The 20,799-nt window shown below is 40.8% G+C and overlaps 4 protein-coding genes across 11 annotated transcripts in view; 3 read left to right on the top strand and 1 right to left on the bottom strand.

Moving 5' to 3' along the window:
* The window catches only part of LOC6619561 (flotillin-2), a 123,228-nt gene that overhangs the window by 3,514 nt on the left and 98,915 nt on the right, over positions 1–20,799 (bottom strand). For 3 of the 7 annotated variants that reach the window (XM_032726182.1, XM_032726183.1, XM_002043740.2), the window contains 3 exons: positions 5,884–6,071; positions 4,596–4,634; positions 3,487–3,595 (listed from right to left, as the gene is read on the bottom strand). In XM_032726182.1, the coding sequence (XP_032582073.1) occupies positions 3,487–3,595; positions 4,596–4,634; positions 5,884–6,071 (336 nt within the window). Of the gene's footprint in view, positions 1–244; positions 703–3,486; positions 3,626–4,595; positions 4,635–5,883; positions 6,072–20,799 lie in introns of those variants that run through there. The other 4 variants (XM_032726184.1, XM_032726185.1, XM_032726187.1 and 1 more) reach the window with 4 other exon arrangements.
* Positions 1,320–3,045, top strand: LOC6619578. Its single transcript, XM_032726188.1, has one exon. The coding sequence runs from the start codon at positions 1,598–1,600 to the stop codon at positions 2,756–2,758; it is 1,161 nt and encodes a 386-aa protein (XP_032582079.1). The 5' UTR covers positions 1,320–1,597; the 3' UTR covers positions 2,759–3,045.
* On the top strand, positions 10,942–16,092 carry LOC6619577 (glucose dehydrogenase [FAD, quinone]). Of its 2 annotated transcripts, XM_032726178.1 has the most exons (3): positions 10,942–12,085; positions 13,675–14,147; positions 14,237–16,092. In XM_032726178.1, exons 2-3 carry the CDS (start codon positions 13,766–13,768, stop codon positions 15,733–15,735), a joined length of 1,881 nt encoding a protein of 626 aa, XP_032582069.1. In that variant the 5' UTR covers positions 10,942–12,085; positions 13,675–13,765; the 3' UTR covers positions 15,736–16,092. The 2 variants fall into 2 exon arrangements, with proteins under 2 accessions (XP_032582069.1, XP_002043792.1); XM_002043756.2 differs by having other exon boundaries at positions 10,942–14,147.
* Positions 16,577–18,681, top strand: LOC6619576 (glucose dehydrogenase [FAD, quinone]). Its single transcript, XM_002043755.2, has one exon. The coding sequence runs from the start codon at positions 16,642–16,644 to the stop codon at positions 18,616–18,618; it is 1,977 nt and encodes a 658-aa protein (XP_002043791.1). The 5' UTR covers positions 16,577–16,641; the 3' UTR covers positions 18,619–18,681.

Genomic DNA, 20,799 nt, shown 5'->3' with positions numbered 1-20,799 from the left:
GCGAATGATATTTTAGGAAATAGATACACAGTGCTTTCAACTTGTTGATAAACAAATACACATGAGTTAAGCACTTGCAAACACGGTGTTGGCATGCCACAGATAGCAACCATGTTGATATTGATAATGAGCCGACTAAATGACCGCCATGGTAAGGGGGCTTTGATATTTTCGTTGTGCCAAGGGAAATGGATTTTTTTTGGGGTGGCTCTCATCACCTCACCACCACAATCGATGACCTTACCGCCTGACCACCAGCGAGGTAACGCCCACTATCAGGGCCACCTTGAAGACGCCCATCCAAACGGCGGACATGTCGTCGAACAACTGTTCCAATGGCCACCAAACGGGGGTCTACTTATTGGATTGCTATCTCTGTTCGCGCAACGGTTCCACAATCCGCTATCTAACCATCTATCTTGCTGGCTTTAAATTCATTTCGTGTCTCTCTCTCTACTGTTTTTGACGTCATTTGTCGCATTCTTATCGCTGGCGTTGATAAGAGCTCTATGCCACCGTGACGTCACTTATTAACAAGAAAAAAGGGGTACGAGCGGGAACATTGTGGTGCCCCAGGCATTTTCCTTGAAGATGGGCGCTCCAAATAATTATTGATATTATTTGTATAACTTCTAGACTCCGACTGTTCACACGCGATTGAAAACAAAGCGACAACCAAAGCGTTTCGCGATGCGCTTACAACTAACTGACAGGCAGCTCAAATCGCCCGGAGACTCGGACTTGGATTCGGAATGGTTATATGTACATAGGTATGGGTATAAAAGCAGGGGCATGGGAATCGGTACTGGAATCGGCCGGGTACCGGCTCGCAAAATGAAATTGTAATCGCGCCGCCAAATGGAAACCGCCTTGAGGTCTCGAGCGTCTCGTAAACATACTATAGACTAAACTATAGTGAGCCATTTATAACGACTCGGGTTCGATGGGCCCATAAACCCTCGGCTCGAGTTATGTTTAATTAAAAGCTGTAGATTGGCCATCAAGGTCGTGGACAGGTCTAGGCAAATAGAACTGTGGATAGCTGAGAATGCGAGCTATTCGATTGGATGGTATCATAGGAAACTTTCCCTTATATCGTTTACTACATTAATGAAAAGTACATTCGATTTTGTAGTACACTTTTAACGCGAACTATTGGTGGCAATTATAATTATAATTGGAGATAGTCATCGAGTTATTCGAGAAATCTCCTTATCTTGATAATAATGTATTCATAACACACTTCATATTTTGCACCCATTATTCAATACTACTTATAGACATTGACAGACTATTAAATGGGAATAAAGTAGTATCTAAAATGCTAGATATTGCTGTAAGGTAAGTAAGGTGCCAAGTAGGCCTTGACCTTAAATTCGCCACACATGTCAATGTCCCGATCTTGGATAGTTCAGTCTCATTTTCCACTTCGACCAGAACGTACACGAAAAAAAAAATCGTCTCACTCTAGCTTTCGGATCAATTTTCACTATTCCCTTGTTTTCTTTATGTGATAATAAATACACAAATATTTTCAATCCAGTTTCATCGATTTGCAAGTTGATATAACGATATATACACAACAACAAAGGACACAATGTCCGCACTACGGCGATCACATGGCGAAGGTCGTGATTTTCTGCAGGAGAACAAGCTAAATGTGTCCAGGATGGAGACCAATGGTAGGTGTATAGCTGCGGCCAATGCCCGTCGTGTGCCCCTGTGGCGTCCAGTGGTCCTGCACTACACGGAGAAGTTGCGTCCCCATGCCTACAATGTCCAACGTCGTCCACGCCAGTTACACGGAGCTCATGAGTCTCCCCGCTTGCGAGGCGGTCTTGCCCAGCCGTATGGATTTCACAACGAGATGCGCCGCCGGATGCCACCAAATTCCTGTGGTTGCGATTTGACCACACGTAAATCGGAGGAACGTAAGGAGCAGGAGCGCCTAGAGGGCGGTTGGGAGGATCAGCAAAAGCAAAGGAAATGCTGCTCTGGTTGCACCTGCCAACACGGCTATCCGACTAATAAACCATCTGATCAGGGTCACCAGGCAAAGGCGGTGCCGCAGCATGAGGGTCAGCACGGCCAAGCAGTTGCTCCACATCAGGGCCAACAATCGGAAACGGATGGCCAAATCCAACCCAAACATGGCGAAGGTGATGAGGCCGATCGCATTTCGGTATGCTCCCGCATGTCTCGAGCATCCCGGGCATCTCAGGCGTCTCTGGCGTCTTGTCGTTCCCAGGCAAAGTCAACACAGGCCCAGGAGAACAACGAACCCGAGGCACCCTTGAGCGCTCGCAGCAGTGCCTCCACAAAGACCATCAAGTCCAAGCGATCCGTATCCCAGGAGAGTGTGTGCTCGAATGCCACCATCAAGTCGAATGTTACTGTGGCCTCCAGAAGCACCAATGCTTCGAAGAGATCTCAAGTCAGTCGCAAGTCGAAGTTAATGGAGGTAATGCCGCCACCAACCCACTTGGAGGATCGAAGGCCCCAGGAGCGAGAGAAGGAGAAGGCGCCAACTGCCATCGAAGGCTACACACCGTTGACAGCCAATGAGAGACAGGCTGCTCTCCAGGATGCCCACATAAAATATAGCAAGCTGGTGGAGGAATACAATCGTATGCCCGTTTCTGAGCCAACTTTGCGCGTGCGCAATCGAAAGATCGCAATCGAACGACAGCTGGACGAACTGGACTATGCCATCAATATGTTCGATCAGCCCCATATGGATATGTATTACAAGAAGTGATAATCGCAGTGCCTGTTACTCGTTTTAAAGTTTGTTGCCCATTACCAAATTTAGTTGTTTGCCATAAAACCGAATCTAAATGATTAGATAGATTGGAATATTTGGAATCAAATCGCTACTGAATGAAGCATTAAAATTAAGAATGACCTTAGACAATTGCAACAGAAACCAAGGTTCTTCAATAATTAAAATATATACAATAAGATAATTAGCTCAAAAATGCCGAAGAAATCGTTCTGCCTCTCAAGAACAATGCGAACTATAATTAAATGAAATCAAGGAAATAACTCATTACAAGTTTAATTAAGGGCTTATTAACAAACATATTTGAAATGATATGGGACAATATGAAAATCAAATACAAAATAAATATCTGAGCTAATTGTTTGCGTTTTATTAATAAATTATTGAACAAAAGCTCTTTCATTTTGATGCCCAAAAGTATGCATTAATCTTTCTGAAAAGATTATAATATTATATGAATTATATTATTTGTATGCTGTGCACGAAGGTGACCCACAAAATTTTTACTGCAAGGGAAATTATATTTTCTAACCACTTCTTGCGGTCTATCTCCCAAAATTATAGTTTCCGGAAGGTATACTCTATGATCCGATTGTATTTAGATATGATTTGATTTGTTGAAGGTCTTGGTGACCTCGATCCATTCTCACCAAGGGATGAGGATTTAAAGGGTAACCTAGCAATGTTTTGGTGACCGTACTTACCCAATATGGCTCTCAAATGTCCTTCGAGGGTTTGCAGGATCGTCTGCTTGATCTCCTTGACGCTCTTTCCAAGGAATTGCTCACTGGCAGTGCCTAGAAGTTCGTCGGCCTGATGGTGGAAATAATAAACATTCATCATCTGTACGTGTGTGTGTGTGTGAGTTTGTTTGTGTGTGTGGGTTCGTTGTGTGAGTGTCCCCGTGTCGGTGTGCATGTGTGTGAAGGCATTTTATAGGTTCGATTGATTGATTTGGTATATATTTTTCAGTTTGGATCACAGATATTTGTTTTGTTTATTCATTATGTAGATATATATATTTTTGCAATGTATTTTTACCCACACACACGCACATGCACACATGGACAGAGCAACAGAGATATATAAATATATAGATATATTTATAATATAGAGGTATATAGAGCGATACATGGAGAATAACGGTAACAGCAGCAACCAGAGCAGAGTAACGGTAGCAGTAACGGTAGAGGAGCAGTATTTTTTGTGGTATTTTGTTTTTGGAGTATAACAATTTAGATTTTAATGATATTTGTTGGTTGAATGCATGTATGTGTGTTTATATTGATTGTTTTGGTAATTATTGTTGATTTCGTTTGCAGTTACAGTTAGTTGCGGATTAGTTTTGGTTTTTTTGTTGATGAGTTGAACGTTGAACGATCGGTCGGCAGGGTTTTAGTCGATTTTTTTTGGTGGTGGTGAAAAGAAAGTAGAGAAAAAAGAGAGTAGAACACAGAGATAAACAAGGTTTCAATTTTCGATAATTTCTTTGTATTATTATTTTGCAGACTGTACTTTTCTTTCTCCTTCTTCTTCCTCCTCAGCTTCTGATGATGATGATTGAATGGCTTCGATAAACGCAAAATGCATAACAAAAACAAACAAGTTTAGGCAAAAATTCCGAAAGAAAGCACATGCATTTAATATTAATGTATGGATCATGATCACTTTGCGCTAGGTGTGTGTGGGTGGTTAGGTTAGGGTGTTCAATTAAAATGGAAAATATATTGTTTTATTTTTTGATAGACGGACAAAAAACCAACATGAATCGAACCCAGGATGTTAAATTAAATAAATGCAATCATAAACATACCTCGTCATTATGATAATCGGTTTGCTTATACGAAGATGACTGCAAAATCGAATGAAATTATTTAATGGAACAAAATTTTGAAACAGATTCCTTAAAACGATTCGAATTGCGATCAACTGGAAAGTGAAGTGCACTTTTTAGATGCTGCATTTACTAAAATTTGTGATCTTTCAAGTGAAGTGTGTTTCTATGATATTCATGAATGGAAAAATAGTTTTGAAGACAATTGGTAAAAGTACGTGGACTTACTAGATTTTGAATTTAAATATTTGAAACTTTTTAAAGCTAGATAGTATCGTTATTTCACAGGTATGAGTTGTAGATCATAAGATCCAAAAAACCAGGAAACAGATGATTTAAATATCGAATGACTACGCCTCCGAGTGATCACATAAAACTAATGAGTACATATTTTAACAGGAAACGGAAAACGTAAACATTTTTTGTTAAAGAAACCTGTTTAAGGATTAACTAATAGACAAAGAAAAACAGAATCAATTGATGTGAGTGAAATCGAATTGTAAATAATACATGATATCGTCCGGAACACGGATCTGTTTAAAAGTCAAGTAAAAAGTCGGTCTTCAGTCGCAGAACTGTCCAACACAGCCAGCAATCCAGATAAAAACCTATTTTACAAATTCAACATAATAATATAAAATATTTTCATATGAAATCCAAAATTTGTATAAACTAACGAGGAAACTGATAAAAACCGAAAGTAATAAGTTTGTAACGAGTGCCGAAAACGAGAACAAACAGGCGGGGTGTTCGATGGGCTAGCTCTACGTGGGTTTTTTCTACGGCTATAACTAGGACTACGTGACAAGATCGCCGGGATGGGTGATCGCAACTTACTTGGCGGTGGTCAATTTGAGAGCACTTGCTAGGCTAAATATGCATTCGATGGGATGGAGATTGGATTACTTGGGAATCGGGCGGGAAATGTACAAAACAAAGAGCCAAACATTTGATTAAAAAAGGTTCAACAAGGATCGATCATGTATGTATATGTATATATAAATGTATATAAACGGGTGCAGGCAGGATACCAACTCGCTACTTTCGGCACTCTAATTGGCTAAGAATATTTGGGCGTTAACAAACCAACAAATCTTGCATACTGAAGTCAAAAACTGAAATTCGGGCAAGCTTCAATCACTTTCGCTCAGATTTGGGGGTGCAGAAGAGAAAAGGGTGGCCAGAATAACCACTAACGAGCGGAGATCGGTTGAACATAGCCAAATATGTTTATGACTGTACTTGGCTATATAGCTGGGGATCGTACCTTCATGATCTTGCATTGGGCCACTCCGGTCACCGTCAGCGGAACACCCTGCGACGTCTCCACGTTCTCGCACATCGGATTCAGGGTCATCACATTGAGGGACAGTCGCTGGACATCGGTTACCAGCCACCACGCCCACGCCCAGCCGCCCACAATCGTGCGCTTCTTGGTCGAGCCACAGCAGCCACCTGGAAGAGTGGATATATAATTAATAATTAATATAAAATTTTAATTTCAGTGATTAAGTAATTGTATAACTTCTTTACTTAAAACGTAGATAGGTCCGACAGCCAGTAACTTGCTTTGCTTGAATATATTAAGTTTGAAGCAACTTTGAAGAGTGAAGTAACCATTATTTAGCATCTTTTATTATCATCGTAAAGGTTTTTTTTTTTTTTTGGTATATAGACCAAACTTTTCCTTTGCCAACCCTCCCATTTGGGTGACGTCACACGCACAGTGACCCACAAAAAGGTGTTGCCACCAGGCACGCCACCTTTTGAAGATCGTGGAGCTTTTGGCGCTGGTCTGTTGTCCAAACAGTAAGAGTGAAAGCATTTCGCCGAACCGGGTGTTTTTGTTGGTATGTGTGTTGGCTACGTGCCGGCAAACACGTCACAAAGTCCGAAACTCAATGGATATATCTATGTACATGTCGACGCGGGCAGTTCGTTGTATGAGTGTGAGGCATTTCGCAGGAATGTTATTTCATCATTATTTGGCAATTGCATCAGCCTCTAATTGAGTTGCGATTGGCTGATGGCATTTGGTAGTTTTGGAAGGTACCGTTTTAGCGCGGCGACAGCGCCACAACGCTGTCGCCGAGCGTGGTTCGATGGTAGGCACAAAAGAAGAAGTGTGCGACGCAAGTCAGTTCAATTCTAGACTTCGACCACCGAAACTCGCTGCGCGATTAGAAAATGGAACAGTTTAATGACGCGTTTATATCAGAAGTGGGATCGGGCTCGGCACCTAACAACGAAGCTGAGCCGTGGAAAGCTCTAATAGAGTTGCAAAATAAAAACTTAACAGAACTCGTTAAAACATTTCAAGCAACGATTTCCGAAAAAACAAACAAAATCGCGGTTGTGCTGCCAAAATTCAATGCAGACCTTGTTGGCGCCGATGCGTCGGCATGGTGCTCTACTGCGAACATTATTTTGGCAGAAAATGATATAAAAGGTAGTGCCCTTGTGACGGTGTTAAGTGCAGCGATGGAAGGTAGTGCCTCACAATGGCTTGCGCGGACTTGTTATCCAGAAATGAATTGGCCCGAGTTCAAGCAACTATTCATTCAACAGTTCACTAATGTTGAAACACCAGCGGCTATGTTTCTGACAATGCTAACTAACAGTCCGAGCGACGGTGAATGCCTTTCGAATTATGCTGGTCGTATGATGACGTCGCTTATGGTGAAATGGCGTGAAATGGATGTAGAGGAGATCGCAGCTTCCGTAACGCTTGCTAGGCTGGCTCAAGTTGATAGCAGATTGCAGCGCATGACCTTCACCTCAAATGTGCGCACCAGAAGTGATTTGCAAACCGAGTTAAAAGCATTCACATTCAACAAAAGGAAGATGACGTCGCGGGAAGAAATGTCTTTGCTTGACATCAAGAGGCAAAAACTTTCAACAATTAAGTGTCACTTCTGTGGAAAGTTAGGCCACAAGATCAACGAATGCAGAGTTAGACAGCTGCAAAATTTTTCGTCTCGTGCTATGGACCGTAATGGCAGCAGCGCATTTGGTCACCGTCAAAAATCTGATGTAACCTGCTTCAAGTGTGGAGAGCGTGGCCATATTTCTACACAATGCAGTAAACAAAAAACGGACAACAGCAAGGATACACATACTGTAAAGAGAGTGCAACTGTGCGAAGTTGTTGAGCCTAAAGGAGAGATGGTTCATCAAGGAATGACATTTGCTACAACGTTTGACTCTGGCGCGGAGTGTTCATTAATCAAACAACAGATAAGTGCTAAGCTAGCTGGTAAAAGATTAAATAATGTTGTGAGGTTGGAAGGTATTGGCAATGGCAGCGTTTGCAGCACATTGCAAATACTTACCAACGTAAATATTAATAATTATCAGATTGAGATTTTGTTTCATGTTTTAGACAATAATTATATGAAAAATGACATAATTATTGGTCGAGAAATATTGTCGCCTGGATTTAATGTCATAATTTCACCAGGGAAATTTGAAATTGTTAAAACAAAAACTGTTAATAATTGTGTTAACGAAGATAAATTTTATGACTTAGACACAGGTCTTGTTGGTGAAGACTGTGATGAATTAAAAAGTTTGTTGGAAAATTATTCAAAATATTTTATCAATGGGATTCCTTTGTCTAGAGTTAGTTCGGGTAAAATGAAAATTAAACTAAATGACCCAAGAAAAATTGTCCAAAGGAGACCATACAGGCTCAGTCCAAGTGAAAGGGAATTGGTTCGAAATAAGATTAGGGAGCTATTGGAATGCAAAGTAATAAAGCCGAGTTGCTCACCCTTCGCAAGTCCCATAATGCTGGTAAACAAAAAAGACGGCTCCCATCGCTTGTGTGTAGATTACCGGGAATTAAATGGTAATACCGTTGCAGATAGATACCCTTTGCCCCTTATATCAGACCAGATAGCCAGGCTTCATGGAGCAAAATATTTCACATGCTTAGATATGGCAAGTGGATATTATCAAATACCCATGCATGAAGACTCAGTAGAGTGTACAGCGTTCGTCACTCCAGACGGACAATATGAATTCTTAGCAATGCCGTTTGGGCTTAAAAATGCGCCTTCAGTTTTTCAGCGTACCGTTATACAAGCCCTGGGAGATCTTGCTAATACATTTGTGGTCGTTTATATGGACGACGTAATGGTGGCTGCTTCAACGAAAACTGAGGCTTTAGAGAGATTAAAGATTACTCTTGACTGTCTTACGTGTGCCGGATTTTCCTTTAATATAAAAAAATGTTCTTTTCTTAAGTCAACAGTACAATATTTGGGATATGAAGTGAGTGCAGGTGAAATTCGTCCAAATCCGCTTAAAATTGCTGCGTTAACTGCATTACCACCTCCTCAGTCGATCCCAGCTTTAAGACAATTTATAGGGCTGGCGTCTTATTTTAGGCAATTTATTCAAGGATTTTCTTGTTTTATGAAGCCCTTATATCTGTTGACCTCAGGGAAGAACGAGTTTGTTTGGGAACCAGAACATGAGCAAATAAGAAAGAAGGTTGTCTCTATACTTACACAGAAGCCAGTCTTGGTAATTTTCGACCCGCAGTATCCAATCGAGTTGCATACTGATGCAAGTTCTCGTGGATACGGTGCCATCTTGTTACATAAAATCAACAACAAGTCGCATGTCATTGAATATTTCAGTAAAGCTGCTTCACCTGCAGAGTCTCGGTACCATTCTTACGAATTGGAGACTCTTGCTGTTGTTTTGTCCATAAAACATTTTCGCCATTATTTACTGGGTAGAAATTTTGTTGTTTTCACTGACTGTAATTCCCTTAAGGCATCAAGGACTAAACATGATCTGTCTCCTAGGGCGCAAAGATGGTGGGCTTACTTACAATCGTTTACGTTTGAATTACAGTATAGAGAAGGTAAACGAATGGCTCACGCTGATTTCTTTTCAAGAAATTTACCTTCAACTAAGTTGCTGGCCACAAATTGTAAAGCTTCTGAAAAACGAGTTTGCTTGGCAGAAATTTCCAGCAACTGGCTTTTGGCTGAACAACGTCAAGATTCAGAAATAGTTAGCATCGTAAAGAAATTAAAAGACAATTCTCTTTCCATAGACGTTGCAAAAACTTATGAGTTGAGAGCAGGAATACTTTATAGAAAAATTCAGCGTAATGGTAGAACTCGATCCTTAGCAATTGTTCCTCGAGTGTTTAGATGGTCCGTGATAAACCAAATTCATGAATCGATTATGCATTTAGGATGGGAAAAGACGCTAGACAAGGCCTATGACTATTATTGGTTCGATAATATGTCCAAATATATTCGAAAATTTGTTGAAAATTGTATCACCTGCAAAATGTCAAAGTCCTCTTCTGGCAAAATTCAAGCTAGTCTTCATCCTATACCAAAAGTAAGCACACCTTGGCATACTATTCACATAGACATAAGTGGGAAGTTGAGTGGGAAGTCTGATCAAAAAGAGTATATCATCGTTCAAGTAGATGCCTTTACTAAATTTGTTTTGTTAACTCACACCCTTAAAATAGATGCTGAAAATTGCATAAATGCTGTGACGGCGGCAATATCTTTATTTGGAGTACCAAATCGTATAATAGCAGATCAGGGTAGGTGTTTTGCTAGCACAAGATTCAGTGAGTTTTGTGCACAACAAAAGATAAATTTGCATTTGATTGCAACAGGTGCAAGCAGAGCAAATGGGCAGGTTGAACGCACTATGTTTACTTTGAAAAATTTATTAACCGCAGTCGAAACTAGCAGCAGGTCTTGGCAAGATGCATTGGGAGAAATTCAGTTGGCCTTAAACTGTACGGTGAGCCGAGTGACAAAGGCAAGTCCTTTAGAATTATTTATTGGTAAAGTTGCTCGACCATTGGGGTTACTTCCACTCTGCGACACGGTTGATGAGATTGATTTGCCAGCAGTACGAGCTCAAGCAAGTCAAAATATTTCGGCTTCAGCAACATATAGCAAGACACAATTTGATAAAAACAAAGCTAGAGTTGTGGAATGCAAAGTTGGCGATTTCGTATTATTAAAAAATGAGGAGAGGCATCAAACAAAGCTTGACCCAAAGTTTAGAGGCCCTTTTGAAATAACGGAATTATTAGACGGGAATAGGTATGTGCTGAGGTCATTGACAAACAATAGGAAATATAAATATGCCCATGACGATGTGCGGAAAATGCCAGATGGTTATGTACCAGTTGAATATGAAAATGTTGGAAATGAAACTGTTGAAACAGACAGTAGTCAAAATGTTGAAAATGAAACTGTTGAAACAGACAGTAGTCAAAATGTTGAAAATGAAACTGTTGAAACAGACAGTAGTCAAAATGTTGAAAGTGAAACTGTTGAAACAGACAGTAGTCAAAATGTTGAAAGTGAAACTGTTGAAACAGACAGTAGTTAAAATATTAAAAGTTAAACTGTTGAAACAGACAGGACAGGGGTCCTGTAGCCTGAAGGGCTAGAAATGAAATGCAAGCACAAATGCAAAACAGTTGTTTTGATCATGGCGTGTAGAGCATAAGATATGATGTTTAAAATTTTTTTTTTAGGTTTAAGGATAATAAAAAAAAAAAAAAAAAAAAATAATAATAATAATAATAATAATAATGAATGAATTTGAAGATTACGTTTGTCAATGTTTAGTAGCGGTTTTGTAAGAAAACTTATCCTTGTTAAACTGAAATTTTTATAATTTGTTAATAAAAATGTTTTATGTATATCGCAAAGTATATTTTGGAAGTATTGCACGAGGTCGTGTAATGGTCAGGATGGCCGTGTCGACGCGGGCAGTTCGTTGTATGAGTGTGAGGCATTTCGCAGGAATGTTATTTCATCATTATTTGGCAATTGCATCAGCCTCTAATTGAGTTGCGATTGGCTGATGGCATTTGGTAGTTTTGGAAGGTACCGTTTTAGCGCGGCGACAGCGCCACAACGCTGTCGCCGAGCGTGGTTCGATGGTAGGCACAAAAGAAGAAGTGTGCGACGCAAGTCAGTTCAATTCTAGACTTCGACCACCGAAACTCGCTGCGCGATTAGAAAATGGAACAGTTTAATGACGCGTTTATATACACATGTCCAGCCAAACAGGAAGTGTAATATTCATAGCTCCATTGTCCATTTTGAGTGGACAAAAAAAGTAACGGTCCCGCTGACCAAAAGGGCACCATACCTGCACTCTCCAATGAGCTTCGGAAAAAAGAGTTGTAAAAAGAGAATGGGAGTTCGATGGAGAGCGGAGCGGTGGAGAGAGCATCATACCATCACTAGCGCTTTCTTCGGCATTTCTTTCGTCAGTTACCAAGCGAACCTCTAAGCGCGAGGTCGTTTTTTGAAGCTCCGCCAAGGGAATTGTGACGAAAATCGCTTGGGAAGTGCGCACGCATGCGCAAAGCCAAAGAAAAGAAAGAAAGTGCGCACAAAAAAATATAAAAACAAACAAATCGCGCTGGGGAAGTCGAGAATTGTTATTTCGTTTCTCAAGTGAGTAAAACAAAAACAAAAAGCAAGACGAGAGAGAAGAGAGCGAAATAAAGTGTGCCAAGCGCGAAAAAGGTACATATTCAAAAAAGAAATCAAAGTCAAACAAGAAGAATCGGGGCTCCAAAAAGGAATACGCACAGCCTATTCTTCGACGCCTACGCAGAAGCTTTCTTCTTTCAACAAATGTGATTCATGCCGCTAGCTTACTGTTACGCATTTCACTTTGGCAACCGTTTGCTAATTTATTTAGCAGAATATTTTCATGTTACATTTTAGTTTTTTTTTACAGTGGACTTTTTTTTTGATACCTTGAACTTGATCTGTGAGCTCATTCAACTCTTACAACCTGTTTGCAACAACAACAACAAGATAAGGCAGGAACAACAACAAGTTTTGTAATTGAAATTGACTAAAACAACAACAAAAAACGCAACATCAGTAACAGGCTCTAATAGTTACCATACTTTGATTATGCAAAGATTGGCAAGAGAAAATGCATTTCCTCTCTCTCAGCTTTTTTCTCACTGATAAGGCTATTAAGGAAAATAGCCATTACATATTTTCTGATAGTTCGCTAAGAATGGATTATCTTAATAATCCATGTATTTAAAGATATTTTTTTAATATATTATCTTGCATTATTATTTTTTTATAATTTTTAATTCAGTTCAATTTTGAGTTAATTAATACTTTGCCACTCAATTGAAACTAGATTATTACCAAGGGCAGTTTGTGCCAGGGGAAGTACCACTGTATCTAAGCAAACTGGTTGCAAGGTTGCACACTACGTGTGAGTGAATGTGTTAGGGAATTTGTGAGTGTGCATCACAATTGTTGCATGCGGCTCGACCGGGAGTGAAAAGTTGCTAGCAGCTGCTTTTTTTCAGTTTTGTTTATTCCAATTGTTTTTGTTTTTGTATCGCTGCCCAGTGAAGTTTTATAATAGACTGGGAGATTTCACTTTTATGTGGGCGGCCCCCTATTCATCACACTTCCCCGCTTCAAAACAATCCGTTTCATATTCCACTTATTTACATTCCAACACGTGATGCGACAGATTTTTGAAAAATCACATAAAATATCACTCGGATATATTATTAAGTGTATAGGTAGCAATGAGAACGGAAGTCCATGTAGTGACGAAGAGTATCACGATAGGGTATGTACTATAAAGTAACGAACAACTTGTTGATCACTTTTTCCAAGAATTAAATATACTAAACCCGAAGTTACGAAGTCATTTATAAAACCACATAGCCAAAGAACAATTTAATTCATAGCGATAGGGGGACTGTTTGCATTACCCATTAGCCACCTAGATTTATCGATCACGATCATTTGGAATCGTAATACTTCGCAGAGTTGAGGGAATCCAGCCAAATTTATGCACAACAAATGCAAGTTACGAAATCGACGCGATCGCAGCGATACGATCGTGATCAAAATATTGAGTATGAAAATCGCACCCTATAACCCGATTACATACGAAATGTCTATGATACTTTTCATGTCATGTGTCCGCTTTTTTTCGGTTTTTATTCCCTTAAAACTTGCTTCTTTAACCGAAAATAATATGATTGTCATTGCAGCCACGTCGCATCTAAAATCAGCGACCTATATCTATATTTACATAAAGTAGACACCCCCTAACTGAATCCCAAGCGGATCCCGACCCAGAAAATGAGCTCGGCGATCGTTGGAGCCGCCTCGGCCATTGGAGGAGCGGTAACGGCGGCCACCAGCAACAGTTGGTTCATCCCGATGCTGATGGCAGCGGTGGCCTATTTCCAGTACGAGGAGATCATCGATCCTGAATCAAAGCCCAGTGATGTGGGCGGCGACGACATTCTCGACCATTATGACTTTATAGTGATAGGTGCCGGATCGGCGGGTGCCGTGGTGGCGAATCGATTGACGGAGGTGGAGAACTGGAACGTGCTTTTGCTGGAGGCCGGTGGCGATGAAACGGAACTCACGGACGTCCCTTTGATGGCCGGCTACCTGCAGCTGTCCAAGATTGACTGGCAGTACAAAACGGAACCATCGGGAACATCTTGCTTGGGTACGTCTGCCTAAGGGGTCGTCTTAGTATAAAGGGATAAAGTATAAGTAAGGGCCGATGACTAAGTTCCTATACATCCTATATTTCAGCAATGCAAGGAGGTCGTTGCAATTGGCCCAGAGGCAAGGTTCTCGGCGGAAGCTCAGTTCTCAACTATATGTTGTATCTGCGGGGATCTAAGCACGACTACGACAACTGGGAAGCCATGGGCAATCCCAGTTGGTCGTATCGCGACGCTCTGTACTATTTCAAGAAGTCGGAGGATAACACTAATCAGTATCTGGCCAATACACCCTATCATGCCACTGGTGGTTATCTGACAGTTGGCGAGGCTCCATATCACACACCACTGGCGGCTAGTTTTGTGGAGGCCGGCGTGGAGATGGGCTACGACAATCGGGATCTGAATGGTGAAAAGATGACCGGATTTATGATTGCCCAGGGCACAACAAGACGCGGATCGCGGTGCTCCACGTCGAAGGCTTTCTTAAGACCTGCAAGATTACGTCCTAATTTGCACATCTCCATGAACTCACACGTAACTCGCATCATGATCGATCCCGTGACAAAACTAGCTTTCGGAGTGGAGTTTGTAAAGGACCAGAAACTCTACCATGTTAGGGCCACCAAGGAGGTGGTTCTATCCGGCGGATCGGTAAATAGTCCGCAACTGCTGATGCTCAGTGGCGTGGGTCCACGAAAGGAGTTGGCCAAACATCGAATACCGCTCATCAAGGAACTGAGTGTTGGTGAAAACCTGCAGGATCACATTGGTCTGGGCGGCCTGACTTTTCTGGTCAATCAACCCGTGTCCATTGTGGAGAATCGTTTTCATACCATGTCAACTGTACTGCAATACGCTGTATTTGGACAAGGCCCATTGACCATATTGGGTGGAGTGGAGGGATTGGCCTATGTGAACACCAAGTATGCAAATAGCTCACTGGATTGGCCAGATATTGAGTTTCATTTCGTATCCGGATCGACGAATTCCGATGGCGGATCGCAACTGCGAAAGGCTCATGGATTAACTGATGCCTTCTACAGAGCTGTCTTCGAACCGATCAACAATCGAGATGCCTGGAGCATAATACCCATGTTGCTGAGACCGCGCAGCGTGGGAAGTATTCGCCTGAGGAGCGGAAATCCTTTCGATTACCCCTATATCTTTCCCAACTATCTGACGGATGACTTCGATATGAAGACCCTGATCGAGGGCGTGAAGATAGCGGTGGCATTATCCCGAACGAAAGCCATGCAGCGATTTGGGTCCAGAATTTCGAGCATCCGCTGGCCGGGATGCGAGCAAGTTCCCCTCTTCACCGATGCCTTTTGGGAATGTATGGTCAGGCGGTATACGTCCACCATTTATCACCCGGTGGGCACCTGCAAGATGGGCCCCTACTGGGACAAGGATGCAGTGGTGGACGCCAAGCTGAGGGTCTACGGGATCCGAGGACTGCGCGTCATTGATGCCAGTATTATGCCCAAGTTGGTGTCCGCCAATACGAATGCGCCAGTGATTATGATCGCCGAGAAGGGCAGCGATATGATCAAGGAGTTCTGGATCAAGAACACCATCGTCTGAACGAAACTTACTTTATAGAGTAGTTAAACTATAGTTTTCTAGAGCTGATTTCTTAGCAGTTATAGGAACTCATTAATAAATCAGCTCAGTAAACTGTGTTTTATCCGTTGAATGACTGAATATCTGGTTATTGTGAATGTCTTAATGATTGAACTGAGTTTGATTGCCTGTGAGTGTTAAGATTAAGTGCCTGCGAGTTGTGTATATGTTTTAGAAATTAAGCCCAAGCTGATGACCCATCCAAAATTATTTTATCAAACTCGAATCATCCCGTATTTTTTTTGAAGTATCTTATAAGCATGCCCTTGTATTTATTTTAATATATTGTGAACGCAATAAAAAATTAAAATACGGTCATTTCGTGGTTTTTGTTAAATTGTTCAGGGAATATGGACTTATCGCCTAAATTTCACTTATCAAAATCTATTATTTTATAGCTTTGGACGCTATCAGTAATTGCTTTTATAAAACACGATACGATTCGATAATTGGACCAACTAAGATAAGTTACTAATGTTGTTAAAATACACAATATATGTACAATCTGATGGCAAGAGCTTTTTGTAAAAGATCACTAAGTACATATGTACTTTTTCATTATGATATTACATAGTATACAAAGCTGAAATAATAACTGCTATACTAGTTAACAGTCTTAACAGCGCCACCTGTTGTCCGGGGCCTCAAGCTCACGGCTATAAATATATATGGGCTTGAAATATTATATGTTTGCTTTCGTATTTTTATGGCCGGCAAACAGAAAGCAGCACGAAAAATTAAATAAAAGCAGGTAGAGCATACGTATATTTTGGTTGATATGGTTATCGTTCGCGATATTCTTTTAATTGTGGCTGAAATGCCGTACCAAACGGATCGCTTACTTGATTAGTGTTAAATTAGTTAAAAATGAGCGATCAGCGCGTACACAAACCGCGGACAGTGGAGACCAGAACCCTTCACCTCAATAGGATATTCCTGTTGCTACTGTTGCTTCTGTTTTTAGAGGAAAGTACATCAGTTGTGGCCCAATTGTTTTCGGTGGATAGCAGTGGACTAGGCATTTCGCTGATGCAATCCGTGGCCATAGCTCTGAATGCATCCAGCCTCGCCCTGGCCAACAACACCGCCTGGCCGCTGCAGCACGAACCGCCGGAGGATCGGTTGGAGATCGAGAGCTATGACTATATAGTGGTGGGTGCAGGAAGTGCCGGGTCCATTGTGGCCAGTCGATTGAGTGAGCTGTGCCAGGTGAAGATCCTGCTGCTGGAGGAGGGACAACTACCACCGCTGGAATCGGAAATCTTTGGCCTAACCGGTGCACTGCATCATGACGAGCGGTACATGTTCCTGGAGGAAGCAGTGCCCAATCCTAAATGCTGCCAGGCAATGGAATCTACACACGGCTGCGTTTGGTGGCATGGACGCATGATGGGCGGTGGTGGTGCCATCAATGGCAATATCTATGTGCCCGGCAGTCCGGATAACTTCAGACGCTGGAATTCAACCGGCTGGGATTGGACGCAAGTTCAGAAGACCTTCTCTCGCCTGCAGCAACGTCTGAATCCCTCCTATCTTCAACCGAATAAGCTGAACTTGAAGTTGGCCAACCTAATATACTCCGGTTCCGCAGAACTGGGTGTACCCCGGATGAAACAGCCATTGATAGCTGGTGCTACGTTCGGTTACACTCATCATGTCCCGGTGACCGTAAACCAAGGACGAAGGGCCAGCAGCGCTCGTTTGTATTTGGCCAATGATCAAGTAAATAGAAGAGGAAACCTAAAGGTAATACGAGGAGCTCAAGTTCAGAAGGTACAACTAAATGCGGGGGGAGCCCGAGCCACTGGCGTGATCTATACCGTAAATGGTGTGGAACACACGGCGAAAACGTCAGGGGAAGTTATCCTGAGCGCAGGAACCGTCAATTCCGCCAAGTTGCTTCTGCTTTCGGGCATCGGGCCGCGGGAGGAGCTACAAAGATGGAACATAACTACGCACCAGGACCTTCCAGTGGGTCGAAATCTACAAGATCATGGCATGATGCCGTTGTTTCTGCTCTTCGGTTCGAATTGTGCCGTCAACAGTACACGGGATCCCACAGAAAATCCCTATGCTCCTGTATCTGTCACACAGTATCTTCTGGAAAATCAGAAGGGTCCTTTGGCCAGTGGCTTCTACATGATGGGCTACATCAATTCCAGTTCGCCGAGCAGCAGTCGTGGTGAACCTGATCTGCATGTGGTGGCCCACACTCTTTTACCCAAAGGAAGTACGGGAAGCTTTGGCTACTTGGGCTTTCGGTCGGAGTTGGTTCAGGCTCAGCGGGATATTTTGCAGAAAGGAGATCTACTGCAAATCATGGGCTCACTGTTGCACCCCCTTTCACATGGCAGAGTGAGTCTATTGAGTAAAAATTCCGCTGATCAGGCAAAAATCGAAAACCACTATGGCGAGGCTCTAGAGGATCAGCAGACGCTACTTCGCTATGTGCGATATATTCAAAAGTTGAGCAAAACCCGACCTTTTCGTCGATGTGGTCTACGGCTTTGGAAGCCGCCCCTTTCCGAATGCGACACATTAGCTGCCGATTCCGATGACTACTGGTTGTGTTACATCCGATATTTCTATGTGGGAGCCTGGCATTCCGTGGGCACTTGCCGCATGGCTCCAAGGAAGGAGGTGGACTCCCAGGAGGACGGAGGCGTGGTGGACGAGAGATTAAGGGTTCATGGGGTCAAGGGTCTTCGTGTGGTGGATGCCAGCATTATGCCGGAATTGCCAGCGGGCAATACGAATGGACCCGCCATTATGATTGGTGAAAAAGGGGCTCAAATGATTCTCGACGATCGGGAGGCGAATAATGAGGTGGTTCAGGAATGCTGAATAGTTAGTATATAAATAGAATAGTTTATAGTTAATAATAATAATAATTTTTGAACGACTTTACTAAGTACTTTTTTGTCTATAACTTGACTAAAAATGGTCGCACAGCAAAAATAATTACCATTTTATACTCCTTTTAACCAATACTAACCACCACTTTCACTTTTAAACGGATTTTGTAAAATTAATTTTTGGCCAAATTTTCGCATTTTTTGTAAGGGGTACCATCATCAAAATTTGCGAAAAATTGAAAAATCCTAGAATTCTCAAACTTGAATGCAAATCGATTGGTATTTAAACAACGAACTCAGCGAGGTATGACATTCCTTATTTGGGTCAGGAATTTCAAAGTTTTGATCAAAATAGCGATTATTTTTTTCGCAAAAAGATATGGAAAACTATTTTTGGCAAAAAGCTCAATTTTCAAGTTGGCTTTTTTGGCTATAACTTGACTAAAAATGGTCGCACAGCAAAAAGAATTACCATTTTATACTCCTTTTAACCAATACTAACCACCACTTTCACTTTTAAACGGATTTTGTAAAATTAATTTTTGGCCAAATTTTCGCATTTTTTGTAATCATCAAAATTTGCGAAAAATTTAAAAATCCTAGAATTCTCAAACTTGAATGCAAATCGATTGGTATTTAAACAACGAACTCAGCGAGGTATGACATTCCTTATTTGGGTCAGTAATTTCAAAGTTTTGATCAAAATAGCGATTATTTTTTTCGCAAAAAATCTGGAAAACTATTTTTGGCAAAAAGCTCAATTTTCAAGTTGGCTTTTTTGGCTATAACTTGACTAAAAATGGTCGCACAGCAAAAAGAATTACCATTTTATACTCCTTTTAACCAATACTAACCACCACTTTCACTTTTAAACGGATTTTGTAAAATTAATTGTTGGCCAAATTTTTGCATTTTTTGTAAGGGGTACCATCATCAAAATTTGCGAAAAATTTAAAAATCCTAGAATTCTCAAACTTGAATGCAAATCGATTGGTATTTAAACAACGAACTCAGCGAGGTATGACATTCCTTATTTGGGGCAGTAATTTCAAAGTTTTGATCAAAATAGCTATTATTTTTTTCGAAAACAATCTGGAAAACTATTTTTGGCAAAAAGCTCAATTTTCAAGTTGGGTTTTTTGGCTATAACTTGACTAAAAATGGTCGCACAGCAAAAAGAAGTATTATTTTATACTCCTTATAACCAATACTAACCACCACTTTCACTTTTAAACGGATTTTGTGAAATTATTTTTTGGCCAAATTTTCGCATTTTTTGTAAGGGGTATCATCAAAATTTGCGAAAAATTGAAAAATCCTAGAATTCTCAAACTTGAATGCAAATCGATTGGTATTTAAACAACGAACTCAGCGAGGTATGACATTCCTTATTTAGGTCAGTAATTTCAAAGTTTTGATCAAAATAGCGATTATTTTTTTCGCAAAAAATCTGGAAAACTATTTTTGGCAAAAAGCTCAATTTTCAAGTTGGCTTTTTTGGCTATAACTTGACTAAAAATGGTCGCACAGCAAAAAGAATTACCATTTTATACTCCTTTTAACCAATACTAACCACCACTTTCACTTTTAAACGGATTTTGTAAAATTAATTGTTGGCCAAATTTTTGCATTTTTTGTAAGGGGTACCATCATCAAAATTTGCGAAAAATTGAAAAATCCTAGAATTCTCAAACTTGAATGCAAATCGATTGGTATTTAAACAACGAACTCAGCGAGGTATGACATTCCTTATTTGGGTCAGTAATTTCAAAGTTTTGATCAAAATAGCGATTATTTTTTTCGCAAAAAATCTGGAAAACTATTTTTGGCAAAAAGCTCAATTTTCAAGTTGGCTTTTTTGGCTATAACTTGACTAAAAATGGTCGCACAGCAAAAAGAAGTATTATTTTATACTCCTTATAACCAATACTAACCACCACTTTCACTTTTAAACGGATTTTGTGAAATTATTTTTTTGCCAAATTTTCGCATTTTTTGTCATCATTAAAATTTGCGAAAAAATGAAAAATAGCGATTATTTTTTTCGCAAAAAATCTGGAAAACTATTTTTGGCAAAACGCTAATTTTCAAGTTGGCTTTTTTGGCTATAACTTGACTAAAAATGGTCGCACAGCAAAAAGAATTACCATTTTATACTCCTTTTAACCAA

This window comes from Drosophila sechellia, chromosome X, assembly GCF_004382195.2.
Source record: "Drosophila sechellia strain sech25 chromosome X, ASM438219v1, whole genome shotgun sequence".
In the NCBI taxonomy this organism is placed as follows: domain Eukaryota; kingdom Metazoa; phylum Arthropoda; class Insecta; order Diptera; family Drosophilidae; genus Drosophila; species Drosophila sechellia.
The sequence above is the reverse complement of the archived record's forward strand: the minus strand, read 5'-3'. Positions and strand labels throughout refer to the sequence as shown.